Source organism: Simochromis diagramma, unplaced genomic scaffold (genome assembly GCF_900408965.1).
Source record: "Simochromis diagramma unplaced genomic scaffold, fSimDia1.1 OVJJ01000050.1, whole genome shotgun sequence".
In the NCBI taxonomy this organism is placed as follows: Eukaryota; Metazoa; Chordata; class Actinopteri; order Cichliformes; family Cichlidae; genus Simochromis; species Simochromis diagramma.
The window spans coordinates 1,100,494-1,121,816 of NW_024387188.1; the positions used below are offsets into that span (position 1 = coordinate 1,100,494).

General features: G+C 42.3%; 1 protein-coding gene across 6 annotated transcripts in view; it reads left to right on the plus strand.

Annotated features, from left to right (window-relative positions):
* Positions 1–21,323, plus strand: part of abr (ABR activator of RhoGEF and GTPase) — a 124,052-nt gene that overhangs the window by 84,279 nt on the left and 18,450 nt on the right. For all 6 annotated transcript variants that reach the window (XM_040049838.1, XM_040049840.1, XM_040049841.1 and 3 more), the window contains 2 exons: positions 4,106–4,203; positions 4,303–4,434. In XM_040049838.1, coding sequence (XP_039905772.1) covers positions 4,106–4,203; positions 4,303–4,434 — 230 coding nt within the window. The remainder of the gene's footprint in view (positions 1–4,105; positions 4,204–4,302; positions 4,435–21,323) is intronic.

The following is a 21,323-nucleotide window of genomic DNA, read 5'->3' on the forward strand; positions in this document are numbered from 1 at the left end:
ACAGTCACATGCTCCAAAATCTCCCCAGATCGCCTGTAACATTCGAGTCCCTAATAAACTTTGGCAATGTCACAACGTTTGTTTCCATTCAGAGTTTTGCATTGATGATGGGAGAACATGAAGTCTTACATAACACATCCCAAAAAATCTCAATGGGGTTGAGGTCTGGACTCTGCGGTGGCCGGTGCATGTGAGAAAATGAGGTCTCCTTAACCACTCTTTCACAATTTGAGCGCGATGAATTCTTGTATTGTGTTCTTGGAATATTCCTGTACTGTCAGAGGATAAAGATGAAAAAATCTGGTCATGCAGTGTATCCAGGTGAAGCTGGACCTGACCAGCTGAAGCACTCCACATCAAAATACATCCCCCACAGACTTACATAGTAGAAGAAGGCATGATGGATGCATCATTTCATCCACCTCTCTTCTTGTCGTCCATCAGTCTGGAGCGGGGTTCATTTTATAGAAAAGGCTTAACTGCACTAAAGGTTAAGTGATCAATTCAGCAACAACGGTTTTATTTAATTTGAAAGTTCAACAAAAGAAATCAAATAATAGCTCAAATTAAATAAACCCTTAGTAATATAATACACCCCTTTTATGGTGACTATGTCTGACTAACATCAAGACGGTACATCTTTGCCAATTGCTTCCTACAGCTTTTTTTAATATTCATGTTTAGTTTTTAAAACCTGTCCAGCATCGGCACAGTTTCTCTGGGGTTTCAAACACATACAGAGATCACTGAGACACACTGTATTCCTCTGCTTGTAGAATTTCCTCCAATACCACAAATGACTAAAATTACAAAGCCCCCTCCAGATGTAGCTTAATGATGGGATTCGGTTTGTGCACAGGTTTTGTGTGGCGATGTTCCAGCCTGTGTTAAAGCTTCAGCGCGGTTCCAGTTGCGTTGTCGGTACTCTACTTTATCGTCTCTGGCATTTCAGATTTCAATGTGCGAGGATTTTGCAGCAATTTCCTCTTTTGCATAATCGTGTGTGCGCATGTGGTTTCTGTTATTGCAAATGGTGATTATTTTCATATTAGAATGGAAATGTGTAATGATCTGAAACAGCAGTCATTATTCACTGTGTCAGGTTAAGTGGGCACTGAATGCTCCACAGTAGGCTTTCTCTTTCCCCCTCCCCCTCCTTTTTTTTTTTTTTTTTTTTTTTAAATCAAAAAAAATCAAGTAAGCATGTAGTCGAAGATTTTACTGAAGCTGTTATTTATGCCACAACAATCTTCCCCCAGTGGGAAAGGGCTTGGAAGCGCAGCCCAGGGCAAAGTTAGTCAAACTGGGTCACAGAGGGAAAAGCTGGGAGTTGAGCGTCTCCCAAAAACTCAGATAGAAAAAAAATCTATGGAAATACTGACCTAGATGAGAAGCAAAAAACATGTCATGTCATTTTATTCTTGCTTTATTTTTATTTGTTTGTATGTGTGAGTGTTTGCATGTCGTTCCCTTCAGAAAGATGCAACAGTTAGCTCAATACACACTTATAGAACTGCACTTTCTGCATAGGGTGGGGGCACAGATCCACATTAGAAGATGAGAGAAAGGTGCATTTTTAAATTTTATTTTATGGTCAATGCACAGTTAAAGCACCTACTTGGCATTTTTAAAATTTTTGTTTCGTTTTGACGTTTTTGCTTTTCCACGTTTTTCCTGTAAGGCTCAAATTCCAACCACTGCTGAAAGTGTTCACACGTTCTCGAGACTGTATTTCTGTGTAATCCAATCCAGCCATGGCTGCATGTATTCTCTATGTCAGGCTTTTATTAGTTTTCTTCTTCTGGGTTCTGTTTAAACAGTTGAATTATGGCATTTCCCTGCTTATTATGTTTTGTAGTCTGAGAAGAATATTTTGTCCTGAAGCAGCGGTTTTGGTGACTGTGATCTGTAGCTGCTGAGACACTAGTTAGTTGAACTGATTATCACGCGTCTCCTGATTCTGTGAACCAACAGTTTGAACCACCATTCGGCGCAGCCTCGGGCAAAGATTAGCCTGCTGTATAAGAACATACGCGCCCCACAAGGGCTACAGCCCACAGCTAATTGAGATGGAAAAGGATGGTATCCATTAACCCTGTATTTAGGGGTCAGAGACCCCATGCTGACCAATAAATCCCCCTCATACTCTGAGCCTGGTGGCGACCTGCCAGAAAAATGAAAACTCCAGGCCTCTTTTAGTCTGTCCTACTTCTCAAAGCCCTCTTGGATCCACTGTGAGGACACAAAGACCTCTCAAAATATGCTCTCCATGGCCTTGTTTGAATTTTAGGTCTGGGCACATAAACCCATTTCAGCTGGAGAGGAAATCAACTTCCAGAGAAAACTGGGAGCTGCTCAGGACTATGTATACGCTTCTCTACTCCAGGGCTAGATGAAACGAAGAGGATTAAATCACATTAGAGTTGCACACAAAGAACCGGTTGAATCGCTCATTGCAACCATCAGAATGTTGCCGCCTCTTTAATGAAGCAGACTGTGACAGGTAGTTTAAGGATTTTTCCAGATGTCAAATCAGAAGTGACAGCCGTGAGCTGTTATGCTTCCGTACATAGCGGAAGCGTGCAATAACTGCTTCATGTTTTTTTTAAATATCCCCCAGATGGTCGCACTGAATTCCCCTTCATTGAACTTCCCTCGTACCACCACCGCTAATCTCTTCCTAACTGGGAGTGATTATGGCAAAACCTTTTAGGATGCTGAGAAAACAAACAAAGGGGGAATAAAACCAGATGGGACGACATTCCTTTATACTGTACGCTCCTTTTTATCCTATAGATACATGTGCACACGTTTTCTCCAGTCGCAGCTCATCCAGGTGATGTGGTTGGTATCCTCTCATAACCCGGCTCGTGTCAGGCTCTTAAATCTTGTGATCGTGATGATGACTTTGCTTTTGACTTTTTTTTTTGTTTAAATTAATGTATTTTTTATTTTATTGCATATGTAATTAAACTCACTCCCCTGCCGTTCAGCTCTCTTGCTTAATCTTAGTGACTGTCCCGGTGAAAGGTCGAACCACTCACCCATCCATCATGCTGTCTAGTGGAAGTTAACCCGAGGGGTTAAGTCCAACATAAGGGATGTAGTGGAGACGCTTTACAGACAGCTGGTAGCACAGTCTGCAGGAATGGGTTCAGGAGCATTTAAAGAAACACATTAACAGACTTAATTGCTCTGTGTATAAGAGCTGAGTGTGAGCTGATCCCAGAGGAGGGAAGCGGGGCAGGATACTGCTGCGGTATGAGGATGTTAAGAGTGGCGAGGGGCTGCCGGTGCTGATTGTGTACACAGGGAGGAGATTGATGCCTGTCTGCTGTCAAACGGTAGCATATTGACAAATTGGAGGGCTTTTTTCACCTTTTAATTGCACATTTGTTAGAAATCTGTGAAATCAGTCTTTAGAAGTGATACTTTTATACATGTTTGCGCTTTTGGCTGTGCTCTTATGGTGATTCCAACATTCACTGTTCACAGCTTCCCTCATATTTAGTTGTTTTCTTTCTTTTCATAAGACAAGTCTTGTGTCTTGAGTTTTTTAATGGATTTTTGGCTGTTGGTTATTATGTTAACACATCATTATGGCTTCAAAGGAAAATATTTTATTTTATTTATTTTTTGAAGGCTCAAAAATGTATATTTAAATATCAGGCAGTTCCATTGGAGGATTGATGCTATATATATTCGACCTTTTCCAGTAAATCAATCAGTCGCAGTGCAAAAAGAATCCACGTCTTTCATTGGAAGCTGGCCTGGCCAAAATCATCCCTAAGATGCTCGGAGAGGGAAAGTGTCTGTATATTGTGTGCTTTACGTCTTATGTTCATGTGATTGTTTTTATATGGTGCTTTGAAATGTCAAGTATCTTCTGCTGCTATCAAATTTCCACACAGGGAACGATAAATGTATCTGTCCAACACCCGTCTGCGGCAGTTAAACATGTGTAACAGCATGTTTTAGTCATTTTTAAACATCTACAATATGTTTGATCTTCTTTTTTTTAAGTGTTCTCCAGTGCTTCACATTTTGTCTGTCATACTCTGTTGTTGTTTCATCTCACCGACCTGTCTACTCTCTGTGCTTTCAGATCTATACTGCACTCTCGAAGTAGACTCATTTGGATACTTTGTCAGCAAGGCCAAGACCCGAGTCTTCAGGGACACCACAGAGCCTCAGTGGAACGAAGTCAGTCGCAAAGACATCTTTTTTTCTTTTCTTATTTTTTTTAACTGTGCTGTTTTCATCTTCATTGTTCTCCTTGTTTACATCCGTGTCACTGCACAGGAGTTTGAGATTGAGTTGGAGGGCTCCCAGTACCTTCGGATCCTGTGCTACGAGAAGTGTTACGACAAAAGCATGCTGAACAAAGACGACAATGAGATTGTGGACAAGATTATGGGCAAAGGGCAAGTCCAGGTAGGAGACCGGCTGTAAAATAGACCATGCACAAAGAGAGACGTCTGTGTCCTCTTGGGGGGAGATTTTCCACCATATGACTCATTTTAATTAGCTGTCTAGCTTCTGCACACAATTGTATGGTTTGTAGTGGTTACCTCTAATGATGCTGGTTGGATTAATAGTGTGAAGGAGAGTTTATTTAAGGGGGGTTCCCCCTGTCTTATTGTGAGAAACGTCTCCATAAAACTCCCTTTCAGTCTCGTTAACTAGATACGGCCTCCACAGTGGAATCTGCGGTTTCTTGGTATTGAGGCGAAATGCCGTTCTCCACTCGCTGTTTAGTTTTTGCTGAAAAGCCTACAGAGGTGTCACATTTCCATTTTTTCCAGAACGTCTTCAAAAAAATCTATTTGGTCAAGTGAAGCTTGACTCCTGTCAGTTTTCTGCAAATTGCAGCTGTTGTAGTTTCCTCCTCTGCTGCCCTGTAATCGATCAAACTTCACATTATGAAAGTGGGTCAACTCGGAGGGCTTTTAAACGCCGTTATCTTCAATTCATGCCCTCATGTTTCTGTCAAGTGGCGGGTGTCTATGCCAGAGGTGAGTTTATGGCAGGTTATTTATAATCCTGCTTTTGACTCTGGACTAAGCAGGTAAAGTTTTGTTTGTGGCTGCTGCATGCAGCATAATACTCTTACTTAATGCAAAGCATCTGTTACAAGTTGCATCAGGAATAAACAGGAATACAAATCCTCCCTCCTCTGATATCAGGAAAGTGGGACACACATCAGTCACGTTTGTAAAGTTGGATTTTTAGGGGAGGAATGTGTCTCAAAAATATCTTATAAATCTTATGTGAATGAGCGGATATGTTTCTCCTCAGACCCAAGTTCCCGCAGTCTCTTAAAGGGGCTTTGAAGTTTGTTGTTTGTTACAGCATTTCCTGTTTGTCACTAGATCTTTCCAGTCTTTTCTCTTTCATTTTGATGCTTTACGTCCTTCAGTGTTGGCTTTGAAAGCAAAACACTCTGCCTGAAATGGCATCTTTTTGTGCCTTATCGACAGCTTCAATATCAGGCAGTGAGTAGTTAAACTTTTAAGACTGAGATTTTAGTGCTGGTTTAACAGACAATGGGATACAATAGAAGCTACATCAGCTCATTAGTTCTGCAACATTGTGACTTAACTATAAAAACCTGAGGCGGATGCTGCTGCTGCTGCTGCTGCTGAAACGTTACTGGGAACATCGATTTCAAGCCAACATCAGGCAGAACCCTCCCCTCTCCCCCCGCAGAAAACAAACAAATACACCACATGCTTTTGCTGGGGGGGGGCGGGGTGGAGGTTTAGTAAGGCGGATAGAATGGCATGTTCTGTCCCAGACTCGTGGGGGGGTGGGAATACTGTGAATATGTTATACATAGTAGGTTTGTGGGTGAACCTGTCAACAGTGCATCCACTGAATGCAAAGGCCCTGATCCTGAGCACAACACTGCTGCTTAAGTCTCTGAATGAAACAACATATGTGTCCTAAAACAGGAGAATTTATGGTCTTACTGCTTATTAGTTGGTTTCTTGTCATTCTTTAAATGTTCATGAATGCTTCAGACATGGTGGCACTTGTGTTAGACTCTGATATCATATGTTTATTACAGCCACGAAGGAGTCCTGCAGAGCCCACAGAGAGCAGGACCTGAGCTGTTTGCTTTCCTGAAGCTGGGTTGAGAAGGAGCCTTCAGTGTTTTGCTTTGCTCTCTGGAGACCCTGTGATTTATTTAAAAAGCTTGTGGAATACTGACTGACCGTAAAAGGGCATATCGAGAGGGAAGTTTTTTTTCTTTTTTCTTTTTTTTAATCCGCTGTGGTTACTTTGTTGAGAAAGTCGATCGCCTCTATCGTCAGAAGATCGTGGTACGATTCGAGCCAGAGATTTTGTTATGATAGTACCAAGAAAGCATTTTTTGATACAGACTTGTAAGGAGGTACATTATGTGGGATTTCCACCAGTGTACACGCACACGTTAACTGTGGGAATTAAGGTGACTTGATTGAATTGCTTTATTTCCATTTGGGCTGACATCCCCGGAGCAGATAAACTCTGAACTCTGAGGTCGTGTTGCTAATCCCACACTAAACGGAAACAAAATCAGAGCTGCAGCCCTCCTGTCTTTCAAACTGAAAACCCAAATTCATTCTTAAAGTGTCTGAAAGCAGGCGATTGAGAAAATGGACCTTGCCTCAAGTGCTTGAATTGTTTGCCTCCAACCAATGGCACTTAGTTTTAAAAGCTCCAATACATGGATGTTTTTGAAATTCTAAACTTTTCACTGGTTATGAGTGCAGGCACTCGCTTGGCCTCTAAACCATCCTCTACCTCATGCACTGTGCAAGTTTGCCCTTTATGTGTCAGCTGTAACTTGCAATACTCGTCTTCAGAGGGCCACTTATGTAACCGGGTAGGCTGAGCGGCAGAAACGCATCATATCGCCCTGCTTCACCAGTCCTTTCATCTGATAACACTTGTGAAGTCCATCTCAGCCTCCTCTGGGCTCACCTTGTTTGGGTTTAATTACTTAGTTTATCTGAGGAGGAATTTGTCACCAGCTCCCAGCTCCATATGACTACATTAGTCGGTCTCCATTTCCCACCTATCAGGGCTTTAATTGAGGAAATGGGATCCTACTGCAGGTATTGTGCTTCCCAAGAGTCTAGTTTGACATCTTCAATCATTTTGCACAAGCACAAGTTTTCAAAGATGAGCTGAAAACAACAGGAAGTTGGTTATTTGAGGCTTGAAGTTACTTTAAAATGCTGATTTCTGTGAGGCTTCCTTCACAATCACATTAGCATGCTGACATGATGACAGTTTTATTGGATTAAATGGGATTTACACCTACTATCAATACTTTGATGCAAATTAGCATCGCAAGTCACAGGATTTTCTCAAGTCTGTGTCACATTTTTAAAAAATATCAAACCGAGGTTGATGTTGTTTCGAGTCTGTCACTAAAGCGATCCCATCCAACACCATGTGGTGCTGCACTGAACCGCCTCCTCCTCAGTGTTCTTTCTATAGAGGAGCTTCGTGTTCTCTCAAGAGTCATGTAACAGCTCTAATAATCTCCTCACTACTTCAGCCCTCTCCCTCCCCACTTGTTCCCATCATCCCTTCAGCACCGCACAACGCTGGGGGTTGTTGTTATTGGTTTGAGCGCGTGGCAGCCCCTCATCTCGACACAGACGACGCGGAGTGCGGCGTTGTCAAGCCGCGAAAAGCAATAACCTGATAGTTTTGAGCAGTCTCCCGGAGATAATGGGAGCCAGAGAAGTTGGGCATTAGGTACAGAAGGAGAGCAGTGATGATGTTGTTTGTTCCCGGCAGCTCTCGCCTCCCTCTCCGAAGCCGCGGAGCCGGACAGGGGTGCACACACATTAGGCCGGCATTACTGTAAAGCTCCGGGTGCAAAGGGGTTGTAAAGTTTGAGGTGAGCATCCACGTGCACTCAAGTTCCCACTTAGGAGCCTGAGGTCTTTCATCACGATGAAGCATTAGATGCAAAGGTTGAGGGGTTTATTGGTGAAAGTGCCGTTGTTTGGGATAGTAGCCGGCTGATCATAGCAGTAAAACTTCTTGACCGGTGGAAATGTGCCAGTGTAGAAAGCTCAGGCCCCGAGCTCTGATCTCATCTCTCAAGTACTGCATCAAACTTGATGCCAACATAAAGCTCTCATTAGAATGAAATACAGCCTGGTGAGTGTATTTAGAAGTATGCACACTATGATGTAAACAGTGAAGAAGCGTAAGCAAGCGTAGGGAGATTTTTCCATTTTTCATTTCTTATTATTATGGGGGGTAAATTCTACATTCTGGTGCTGCTTAGCATGTTATTAACACTCCCAGGAATAAAATTAGGTTCTCCTTTTATTTGTTTTTATGGGAATTGGGCCTCGGACTCTTCTAGGCTTTTTTCTCCTAGAATGCATGTTTTTTCCAACACATCTTCCCTCTGGGCGATGCAAGGTGGCGGTATTTCATGCAATGTTAGTTTTTAACTCAAAGCTCAGTGGTTTTAATGAAGGTGTGTGTTTCCATGTGTCAGTGTGTAGATATTAATATTAATTAGTGTCTAATAGATGGTGTCATCTATTTTATTGTTGTGCCCTGTCCTTTAGGGCTGCGATTTGTCATGTTTCCACCATGCACACAGCCCCTGTGGCTATACACATCCACACACACACTGCTGTCATCAACGCTAACAGATGGGACTCCACTGTGTGTGTTCAGCCCCCCTGGGGGGAAAACCACAGACTCACACACACAGCTGGGTGACAGGCTAATACATTGTAAATGATATCAATAACTTCAGCCCGCTACATTACCTGACATTTATTAGCTTATACCTCCTTTGTCTGGCCTGGTGTTGTATGTTGGGGTGGGGAGTGTGGATGTTCACTGCTTAACAAAGATTGTCCCAGTGCTCATTTGCTCTCTTACTCCTAAGCCTACTTATTTTATTATGTTTCTTCCCTTTGCAGTTTTTAAGCCATGTTTTTTAATGAGTCTCATATCTCATGGTCTCTGTGTTTGAGCATATGACACTTTTTTTTTTTTTATTGATGGGCCCCAATTAAGCCGACTTCCTCATCAGACGATCCTTGATCAGTGGAGCTGATAGCAGCTTTTTGATGGATTTTTATTTTTTCCCTGTCATCTTTCCACAAAGAAGCTCCTCCGTCACAGCCCTCACTTAGACAGCCTTTGTTCCCTCTTAAAACATTCACTCCCTGCCACTTGGGATATGCATGCCCTAAATAACTACACACACTCTCAGATCATGCGAATGTGCAGATACCCCCGTTTTTTCCCTATCTATCTTCTCTCTGGGAGTAGAATAGGAAAAACCCCAGACCTGCCAAATTTAGTTTGAGTGTATGTTACAAAAAAATGGTCACATTTGATCACCGTTTTTCATCAAGCTTGATGCTTTTGTTGGGTTTTTCTTGGACAGTCTAGACTAGAAAGAAAAGCAAAAATAAGGATTGTAATGTTGGACTGCTCTCATGCAAACCGAAGGCCGAGATGTCCTTAAGTATTAATGGCATGATGCTAATCGTGTAGTAGCCTTCCATTCAGTTTGTAAGTCGCTAAATAATATCTGAGATTGTTTCCAGTCTAATGCCAGGCCTAGAAAAGAATGTGTCAGGAGGACACTTGTTTAAATAACAGTGACGTCTGGATTTAAAAGCTAGGATGGCGACATTTGAAGCACTCAAGTTTAAGATCGACAATCTAGTAGGTGACAAGCCCCATCTTTTATCTACAGTTATATGCTGTGGTCTTTACACTGCTTAGAAAATGCAAAGAGGTTATGGCTGCACATGCTGATACTTAACAGATATAATGTCGTTTGTTGTGTTATTACAGTCCTAGTTTAGCATGCCAAAGTACCATTAACTGATTAGCAGTGAAAACAAAGTACAGATGAGGCTAAAGTCTTTTTAATTTGGATAATGGAGCTAGACAATTTGAGCAACCGCCAAAGTTATTATAATTCATTTTTAGGGGAACATGAATGTGCTTACAAAGTTTTATGGCAGTCCATCTCAGATTTGATTCTGAATCTAGAAAGTTACAAGTAAAGAGATGTCAGAAGAAAAAGCGTCAGCTGCTGCTATCTGCGCTAGTTGTGGGCGTTGGGCAGAGATTTGATTCGGCTAGAAAAGAAAGTAAACGGTGATCCATGTGAAGCAGAAGGGCTACCGGATGGATAAGGACAGTGGAAGAATAAAGCGAGAATGTGAAAAGGCCACTTAAAGGCCAGAGGATCTCTTTGGGACCCCTTCACATTGCTCTCTTCCACATTTGTACCTTTCTTTTTTTCCCCCTTGCTAAAAAGTACAAATGCACTGCTTTCCAATGAACCGTCGAAATGTCGAGGGCAAGCTAGTTCAGTAATTGTTCCTCATTATAACATTACATAATCCTTCAGGAAAGAATTAGGCATTGACAACAGATGTCTGATTTCCTACCATGAAAACATGCATATGTAGAACATGTGGTAAAGGCGGTCGGAGGGAAACAGAAGAGAATGACATGGAGCAAAAGAATAGGAATGAGAGTCCCAGATGGTGGCCAATTATGTGATGCTGGGAGTTAAAGTGAGAACAAAGGATCTCATCACAGCCTGAGAAATGAAATGCTCTCCAGAGAGGAACCGTGAATTTCTCTGTGCAGTTGCTACCACCCTTTTGTCTCATAAAAGAGTTCAGGGTTCAGGAATAATTGGTAACAGTCTAAAGGGGCTTTCAGATAATACAAAGAGTGTCATGTTTGAACACTCAAACATGAGAGGCCACGAACGCTGCATCGCCAGAAAATCATGATCGGGATGAGAGCCTCTTGTCCAACCTCAAGAGCCTGGGGTTTTTTTTTTTTTGTCTTTTCTTTTTTCTTTTTAGCAAATCATGATCAGTTGTTGTAGCTGTTGATCAAACTTCCCTGTGTTGTTCTCATTGTTTCTGCTGCCAAGTAACATCGTGGCCTGAGACATGAAGAGAATAACACTGCAGATGGAGGCAAGAACAGAAAGAGAAGTAAGAAGTGGTCATTAGTAATGACAAGTAGACTTCTAGTTAACACCCCAGCCTCTCGTTGTCTTTGTTACGCTGCTGTGTTTCTGACAGCCAGCTCTTATCCAGCCACTGCTACCAAGCCAGTAAATGCTGACAAAAGAGATTTTGTAGTCCATATCAGAGTAATTTCATTTAAAACCTCTGTTCCCCCGATTTGTTTTTGTATTCTAGGACTTTCTAGTTCAGGCCTCAGGTTTCTCATATCTCACATACGCACATCTCCTGGCTGTTCTCGAGCTGTGGAATTATATACAGCAGATGACATTGGGGTGGGGGCTCGGGGCAGCGAATCACCTCAGTCCTCTCATCACGTCCCCGCCTGACTCTCTGAGGGATAAAGCCCATTTCATGCTTGACTCTGCCTGCCAGCACATTGTGAGGCCCAGCCCTGTGTACAGTTCTGGGCTTTTCTCATCTCTGTTTATGTGTGTTTAAAATCAAGTGGCAAAACTCTAAAGTACTTAGTTGCAAAGGAAGTATTTGGGTAGCATGATGCATGTGAGCTACAGAGACTAAACGTGACTTTAAACACGGTGGTGGTAAATCAGAAATTCTGCTCAATTCTTTTTTGTGTGTTCTGTTAAAACCAGACAGTGATTTTCCATAATCTTTATTTCTATCCTACACGAAACAGCTGTTGGCTGCACTCTTGTAATCAGTGCACCAGTATGAGAATTGATTTCCTCATCTAAATCTCTACAACAAAGTGAAAAAGGATTTTTCTGCCCTTCCTCATTGTCCCCCTTTGTCCTTGGCGGACTGATGAGCCAGCTTTACAGAGACACCCCACAGTGTCTCTCTGCCTTCGTTCTTAATCAGATTTCACATCTCTGACAGAAACAAGTCTCTGAACACCAGCTGCAACTCTTTTTTTTTTTTTGTTTGTTAAATCCCCCAAACCCCAGTGAGACCAAGATACTTTCTCCCTTTCCCTCTTGTTGTTGTTGGCAGTCTTCTGACAAGCATTAAAGTAAATGAGCCTCAGCTACACGCTGTGTCCCAGCTAGGAGAGCCTATTCTGGCTTTCAAGTGGTCAGCCGAGGGACCCGAGCTGTTCTTACAGCGGTAAAATGTGTGGCTGGCAGTTGCTCTGGGCTGATTGTGAACCCCATGTTACCCTGGGAAAGATGGCTGATCAGGTCGGACAGTTATGAAGCTGTAGCTTGAACAAGACTCTGCATTGTTCAAATGCCCTCCTCTTTTGTTTGTTTAGACCTGATGATTGTGCAGGAACTTGAATAATTTCCACATGTCCACAACTGGAGACTGATGCTTGAGCAAGAATTTACCCACAGTGGTTCTGCACTTCATTACAGAGAATGGGTGATGCCCACTGTATGAAGTCTGGTTTCTTCTAAGAGATTCTAAGTACTGGTCTCCATCAGAAATGAATATGTGGAGTTATAAATATTGCCAGAAAGCTTTTTGTATTATACTTTGTGCATGTTTCTGTGCTTTTATGAGATACTACAGAGGTCAGTGTTGGACATCAGGCTGTATATTTACAGCTTTGTCCCAGGCAGCTTTTAAAGAACCAGGAGATACTTTTACTGCAGTGTGATCTCCCTGTTCACCACTCTTCCCTGGGACTTTGTTACTGCTTTGCAGTGTTTCACTAAACGTTTCCCCAGCATCCCTAAGAATCTGTTAGGTAGTATAGTGTGTCAGTGAGGTTTTGGATGTCCCTGTTTTCCATTCTGGAACACTGCTGGGAGCTGAAGGTAGTACAAAACCTCCCTGATCAACAGTTTGTGCAGTTCATGCATAGGGAGCACAATACTATGTGATATTTGAGCAAACTGAGGAGGCCTTTCCCAAGAAGCTGTGAGAAAATCGCAAACATGACCATCATGCTCATTAGAGCAGGGCGAGATGACCAAAAATATTTATCACGATATAGATTTGAAAATTTGCGATAACGATATAGCTGACAACATAATTGACACTAGACAAAATACTTTACAACTCCACAATTTTATTAGTGCAAAAAAAAATCAATGTATTTTCACTTAAACAAGCAGCTGTTTTTTTTATTTTTTATCTGCATTAAAGTTATATAAAAATTTAACAGTGCAAATGTAAATTCCTTGCTGACAGTTTAACCAAAAGGCATTTCCAGTGGAAACTGGCCGACATATCCTCAGCATAACCATGTATAATATCCACAAAACTTAAAAAGAGGTTACACATACGCAATACGGTAATATTATGTTGAAGCACAGTACGTATCACTCCGCGAGGCTCCTGCCTACGATAGCCGTAATGCTCCGACAATCCATCAAGCGGTGCGGCTTCGTAGCTTAGCAAAGTCGTACTAAAACATTTGACAGATTTTCGAGCGCCGTGTACATAAAATTGTTTCGAGGTCAGTAAACACAACCAGAATTCATACATAAGGCACACGGGATTATATGGGGAACTGTCGATTTTCAGAAAAATCAAAGGATTGATTTTAAGTGTGCCGTATTTTCCAAAAAACACGGTAATAACGACGGCCCGCTAGCATGCGCTACCAAAAATAGTGCTTTGTTGTGTATCTGATGGACGAAAGCTAAACCAGTTCCACACCACTGAAGCTGCAGCATTTTTACAAACCAGTTCTGGTTCATCCGTTTCATTCAACGATCTGCTTTAGCCCTTGTCATTCTCCGTCGCCGCCGTGCCTTTTTGGCTATGTGCGTATGAAAACAAAGTCACTGCGCATGCGCGTTTTACCCATATTCTATCACGATATTTCATTTTCTTGTCGTTGCCCAACATTATACCGGTATTACCGTGAACGGTATGATATGGCCCAGCCCTAATGCTCATGAGAGATTTTGATGGTGTCTGTCTGTATTTTCCTCTTACAAATTTCCACAAATTTTTTAGCCTTCTTTAAGAACAGTGCAGTTTTCTGTTCTCCTCCCTAAAGGTGCTCCTTGTCCTTATGTTTCTTAGTCTGTCTGTGCGTATGCCTCTGTAAGCCGTCAGATCACTCTTTATATGCCCCAGCAGCTCTCACACTTTCTCTGTAAGCACGTAAAACCTGAAACGTTCTCATGAAGGTATGCAGTGCTTCTGTTAATCACACTTTTGCTGCTGGATTTCTCGTAATTTCTAAGATGTGATCATACCAGGTTACTCAATTTTACACGTCTCTGGTTGGTGCCTCATTTTTAAAAAGCTTGTGTTTCCTCTGCAGCGTCTGAAGATGAAACAGTAGCTGACTCTTAATCAGTAGCTTGAGGTAATGCAGCTGTTATTTTTGGGTTACTGTGTGCACTTTTTGCATGCTGGAGTGTTACACGGGCATCTGCTGAGCTCTTAGTGATCTAAGTTTGTTCCTGAGCCTCCAGTCACAAACATGTACACTGAATATGCCTGTGAGACTGAGGGGAGAGCGAGTGGACATGAAATCTTCTGGCTGTTACTGCATTCTTTCAAGGCTTCTAGTGAGGTTTAAAGTGAACGTCAGCCCTTTTAAAATAGCACTTTTGTATAACACATCTGTAGCTTTATGCAAGCTTTGACTTTTGACCCCGAACGGAGGCATAATCTGATGCACAGTGGTGACGATATTTTTTACGATGTCTGGTTTATGGCTGAACATAGCTTAAGAAAACAAATGGCTCCAAATAGTATTAAGAGCTTGACTACTGATTAAACTTCAGAAGGAAAAACAGATTTAAGGATTTAGTTTTCGTGTCTTTGATTAAAAACATTTTTCTATGGTTGCTGTTTAAGAATGTAGCTGTTGTAAAATGTGGATTTCTACATGCTTTTTACTCATAAGGTGTTTGACGCTGCGGTTAGCGGCCACAGCCCAAACCTTTGTGCTTTTGTATGTATACTTTTCTTTTTTTTTTTTTTTTTCCTTTTCCCCCTTTTTGCATTTAAGCACGTCCTGATGACCTTTCCATATTGCTTCCACTCCAGTAATCAGAGGGGGACAAGCTTTCTCCATGTACATGCACGGGAAAATGTGCAGTTAAAGAGTGTAGTGCTCAGACGGCTTCTCCCTGAAAACTATCCGCCACCTGAAGGATCAAATTTTGATAACTTTGATTATTGCAGCGGCTCTGAGTTTCTGTTGAGTCCTTGATCTCTCGTGACATTATGCTCCTCATATAGCTCGACTGTAAGCAGTGCCAGGCGTTTGATCCTGCTTTATGACTTCCTGTCCCAAGGCGAAGGAGGGAAGCTTCCCTTTTCCTCTGCTGTCCACATGAACCCCAGTGCTCCTGTACTAAGCACAGAATCCCTCATTAAATTTTTCCCATTTTTTTTTTAACAAATATGATGCATCCTACTCCGTCCTTTATTTGTTTTTATTTAAAAAATATTAGACTTTTTAAAATCAGACTTTGTGGTGTTAATGTATTAGAGTCTGTAATCACAGCTAATGATGCTGTTCCCTTCCAATTTCTACTGTACTGAGCTGCAGCCAGCTGACAGCTGGACACTCCACAGCAGGTGCTTAGCTTCTTGCTTGGCAGATATCCTCGCTCCGTAATGAGTTAAAACTATGTAAATATATATTGATAACGGTTAAACTGACGTTTTGTTTGACCCTTCCACAGCCGTAAAAACGTAAACTCTTTTTATGGGCTTCCTGACCTGAGATCTCGATGCCGGGGCCCGTTTGTCACCACAAATTAGGCTAAAAGTGATGTAATTGTTTTCACATGGAAGAAGCGTCTCCCCTCCAGACCTCCCTGTGAGGATGTTTTGGACTTCTCAGCTGTGTAAATGATGAGGCCATTACTGTTAGCTATCTAATGTTGAGCTGACACCACATGTAACACATCAGTGGTTGAAGTAAAAGTTAAAGTGTCACTAAACTGTACCCACTAACATGCACCAGTTTGGCTCTGTGATAGACTGACAGCATGTCCATAATGGACATAGAGACAGAGCACCTTTAATAACCTTGGAGGATGGCACTGTTCTCTTCAGCTCCCAGTTTCCTCTGCGTTGCTTTGCTTGCAGCAGCCTGTTGCATAACTAGCGTGTCATGTTGAATTCAGCCGAGCAATCTTTTTAGAAAGCGTCCCTGGCACAATCAGAAAATGTTTTGATCCGACGGAGGCTCTGGCTCTAGAGTGTACCTGTTTCCTCCGTTAGTCCTGCTTTCAAAGAGCGAGTGGGCGTTTATGAGGGAGGGGATCTCAAGAGTCTGTTTCACAGTCACAAATTGTTTGAATTATGTAATGTGTGTTGTATAATAGCCAGGAGAGGGATGTGTGCTATATGTGTGTGTGTTCTAAGAGCTGTGGAGGAGTTGTTTGGGTTGATTACATCTCTGCCTACTTGTATCTCGTTCTCTCCGCCCAGCAAACCTGACAGTGTTTCAGTCAGGCAGCGTGAAGGAGGCGGATCAGCTCTGGTTAAAGAGAAGGCGCCACAGTCCAGCCTCCCTGTTTGTGCCACTGGCTGCTTTATGTCAATCATCAGTAGAAAGCACTCTTTCTTTAGTTTCTGCTTTGTCTTGTTTATCTACGATTAGGAAGGAGAAAAAAGCCTGAGGATCAAAGCAGAGAGAGAGATTTGGAGAACAGTTTTCTGCATCAGAGACGACGCTTTTAGTCCGATGTCTGATTTTCTGAACACAAAGGCCGGTCATCATTGCAACAAAGCCACTGGGAGCTTAAGCTGGTGGCTTCTCTGTTGATTAACTAATTGATTTATCACTACGAGTTAATGGCTTTTCTTGAAACAGATTTTTTTTTTAACGCTGCTTATCGAGAATTGAAAGTGGGAAAGCGATGATGGATGTGTCTGTTACAGGAGAGTTGACCTGCTTTTCCTGGAACTAAAACATCAGAGCTTACAAAACTGATCTTTTCGTGATGGGGACTTTGTGTTCTTCATTAAGGTGTGCTCTCAGTTGTTGGCCTGCTTTTGCACCACCTCGGCCTCATTTGTTCTGATAATGATTATGAGAAATTGCAGGCCAGGCCTTTATCATAATTACAGTGCTTAATTTAGCATTTTCTGAAGACTAAGTGGCTTTTGCCCCAGTCTATTAGTACGTACTGTGTAGCTCTAATGTGCATATCAAAAGGGGTACAAATAAAAAGCCACATAGAAACACTATGTTAACGGAGCTAATGCCTGCTCATGTGGACTTCTTTAAAATCACAAAGTAATTGTTTAAAAAAGTGCTGAGAAACTTTGCTGGTAAGTAAATTTCTCATAAATGCCGTGTGGGAGTGGGAAGTGTAACAAACGTAGAAAATGGTGACTCTGTGAGAGTTTATGAAAAATGAATGTAGTAGTAATGTTGCATCAGCAGAGGGGTGATATGCACGTGCACACATGCTGCTCAGCAGAAGATGTAGGTGTTCTGTTTGACCATGAGAGACTGAAAGCATGAGCCGGGCCGTCTGCATAGCATCAAACCTCTCCTCCTCTCCATTATTGATCAGACCTCTTAGAAACGCAGCAGGCTAACTCGTGCGTATTGTTTAAATCAGCGGTCCCCAACCCCCGGGCCTCGGGCCGGTCCCGGTCCGTGAGTCGTTTGGTACCGGGCTGCGAGAGTTGAGGCTCAAGTGTGAAATGTATGGTTTTCAGGGTTTTTATCGGTTTTCAGCGTTATTTTGTTATCGTTTTTATCGTTAACTCGGTTTTCCTGGGTCTTTTCACGTGTGTTATGAATAAATCTTCTTTTTTTTCGGTACCGGTACTGGTTTTATTTTGTTGTATTTATCTGCGACACCTTAAAGGCCGGTCCGTGAAAATATTGTCGGGCATATTGTCGGGTCCGTGGCGCAAAAAAGGTTGGGGACCGCTGGTTTAAAGCACTTTCTTATCCACCCTCTGCCCAAAACAATCATGTTTTCCTTTAAAAAACTAAGAAATCTCAGTTCCGTTATACTTTCTGATACTGTCGTCTCTTCCTCTCTGTAATTCCCACCAGCTTCCTGCCCCGGCCGTGTAATCTTTCCAGGTGGCTGCGTCCATTCAGCCACGGTTATACACTTAAGCGTGAATTATTGAAGCAGGTCAGCAGCACCGTTCTGTGAGGCTGCGCTCTCTTCATCCTGAAACTGGGTCACAATGTTCAGATGTAACACAGCCTTGTCCCCAGACTAGCAGAGATCACAACACTGAGATCACAGCCTCAGCATAGTGGGTGCCCATCCACATCCCAGCAAAGGGCAGGTTGGCTCATATGATGAAATCACACCCAACGCCAGGCTCTATATCGGGAATAGTTACCAAAACAGGGGGAATGTGTCATCCTCCACTGGCTGTACATCTTAGCAAAGTGCAGTTTTAAAGATCAAGCTTATTCCAGGTGTGACAGACACTCAGACGGGTGGATGATCTCCATCCTGCAAAATGTGGACATGTTAAGGATGTGCAAAGACTTCTTATCACAACGTCCTCAGCTGCTTACCACAAAAGTAAGAAAATAGACCCAGACCCCTCGGGTTATGTGGTCCCCTGATGTTATGGTGCTTTAGTAGTTAGGAACTGTTCCACAAAGTTCTTTTCTGGGTTTAAAAAATATAAATTTGCCTTGTGCAGCTTTGACTTTATTTTATGTTTATTTCAGGCAAACGCAAAGCTCTGCTCAGACTTAATGCAGTCATTTCTTTCTAGAGACTGTAGGAGGGGAATCAGTTGTAATTAAAGAAAAAGTTCACTGTGTTGTTTTGCTGTAATTATCTCCACCAAAGAGGATTTGCTGTTTGCCTTTTTGAGGAAAAATGATTATCTTGTGTTTGATGAACAAATACACTCTGAGCCAGGGAACAGCACAGTTTACTCTTAGAGTTGATTTTGCATCTGATGTTCTGCCTTTAGCTTCTTTTTTTTTTTCAGGTGGATGTATGTAACACAAAGAGTTTGAGGTATTGCAACATCTTTACTGTTTCATTCCTGTCATTGGTGGACATCGGAGTGACTCGGATCATGTGAAACCATAATGAAGAATTATGGACACAGACATTAGGATAAATAAAGAGACGAGCATTAAACAGAGCAGAGCGTTTTTTGTTTTTTTTATTACAAACAGAGAGAAATTATATATATAATGAAGAACTGCGTGTATACAAGGTGTGATCTCATTGTTTAGTCGGAGGCTTGTGATGCAGAGTGCAGCATTACTGCTTCACCATTTGTTCTTGCATCACCCTTCTTCTCAACCTCTTTTCCTTGCTCTCCTTCACTTTGTTTCTGTGTCCTTACCGTTGTGCATCTACGTGTGCTGATCACACTTCACAGTACTCTTCGGCTAGATGTACCACAATCTATTAATATGTACACCCTGAATATGCTGACTCTGAAAGAGCACAAAAACACGCTTTACCTCTCTTCAGCCACGCCCAAAGACACACACACAGATTCAAGCTAAGCCTTTTCTTCGCTCACTCCTTTTCCTTCCCTCCTCTGTCTCCTTCACCACTTTTGTTCCAAAGTGCTTAATAAGTGATGGAGCGGTTAATCGGAGGATGCCCCCAATGGCTCAGATGAAAGAGATGCAGGAATAATCTGCAGTGCACCCTAAGGCTGTGATTTCCCACTGAGCCAAACCTCCTCCCGCCTTTGCACGCTCATCTTAGCACTCTCACTCTTAACCCCGAAAGCCCCCATCACACACACACAAACCTATTTTTTTTTTTTTTTACCCCATTTCCCCATCTTCCTCCATAAGAGACCAGGAGAGATCAAAGAGGTGGAGCAGATCATCCTGTAAACATACTTGCAGACCCATCGAATTAACCCTGATTGAATTATCCGCTCGCAGTGTGGTTTCTAGCTATCGCAGCCACCCGGCCACTGATGTCAGCCGGTCGCTGGCCTAAGAAAGATGCACGTGATTGATATTCCCAAACAATCACCTTTGTTCCACTGTCAGCTGCTTTGGGGATCAACCGAGGTGTGGCCAAAATATGGATGTACACATACGCACATTCTCAGATGCCAGCTTTCTGTGTATCCTGCTCTTGCTGTGTTTGCAGGCTGGAACAAACAACAAACCCGTGTGTGTGTCCATCGTGACAGCCAAAATAGAAAACTATAAAGGTTAATGGCCTGCCTGCACTTTGGTGAAGGGTTTTTTTTTTTTTGTTTTTGATTTTGTTTTTGTGAAAGCACTAAAATAGTGAATGTCCTAAAAAAAAAAAAACCTTACCAAAAAAACATGAAATGAATGAAAATACGAACTCCACTAAACCTTTGAAAATGTTAAAAAATACAATACAGCTTTAACTGTAAGTCCAAATCTCTGTTAGCTGTACAACTGTGTAGCAAAATTCCCCAGGTTTTTATTAAAAGGGTCGACTGACATTGGAAGAGATTTGAGCTTCTTATTTGGTAATTAATTATTTATGTATAACTCCCCTACTTTTAGTGTTTATTGGAAGCTGAGGTAATTTTCTCCTGCTTTAGTTACTGTTCATACATGAAAGTGAAGCTTTCTTTTTGTCTTTTTTTTTTAACTTTATTTAATAGGATAGTTTAAAGTATAAACAGAGGGCAGGAGGTGGTTTTTGTGGTGTCTAGGGTGGACTACACCCAGACCCCTGTAGTAGCTTTTGGCAGCCAGCTCAGCCAGGTCTTCTTATTCACTTTAAAGCCAAAAGCAAACTGCTCCACATCTCTAATAGAAAATAGTGATTTTTCTTCAGAAGGAGCTCCTGCTGGAATTTAAAGGTAGATTGTTGCAGTAGCTGTAGCTGTTTTGTAGACTTCAGCAGGAGCTTATTACACACAGCACACACTAAACCCGCTAAAACAGCAGACTGACAGACTGACCACCCCGCGTTCATTAGGCAGGCATGGATTCAGAGCTGCTCCATATTCATGTCAGAGCGGCTCAGCCCTGCGATTGATCATTAATTTGTCTCTGGCTCCTGAAGGTGTGTGTGATTGGCAGAGGTTTGCTGAAGGCCGCAGCACTAGAGACCCTAGAATCGCACAGTCAACAGAATCGCAGTGCTTGTCAGGCAGCAACTACACAACTAGGTGGAGTTCGTAAACGAGGGCCTCGTTCAGCAGCCCCCCTCCCTCGTCTGTTCATGTGGAGCAGCTTTACGAGGGGCCGTGCCACCCGGCGCATCTATAATTAAGAGCCGGGGCCGGCCATGATGTCAGAGCACAAGCACTCGGGACTCAACCTTCTGCTTTTTCACCTTTTCATGTGGTGGCCAAATGGTATTAAATTAAGATCATTTTAAATAAAAGCGTGTGCTGAACCTCTGAGTGAGTGCCAGCAGTGTTATTATATATCTCAGTTAAATCATAAAAACAACAATTTGTGGGTGTTAGATGGACGGAGAG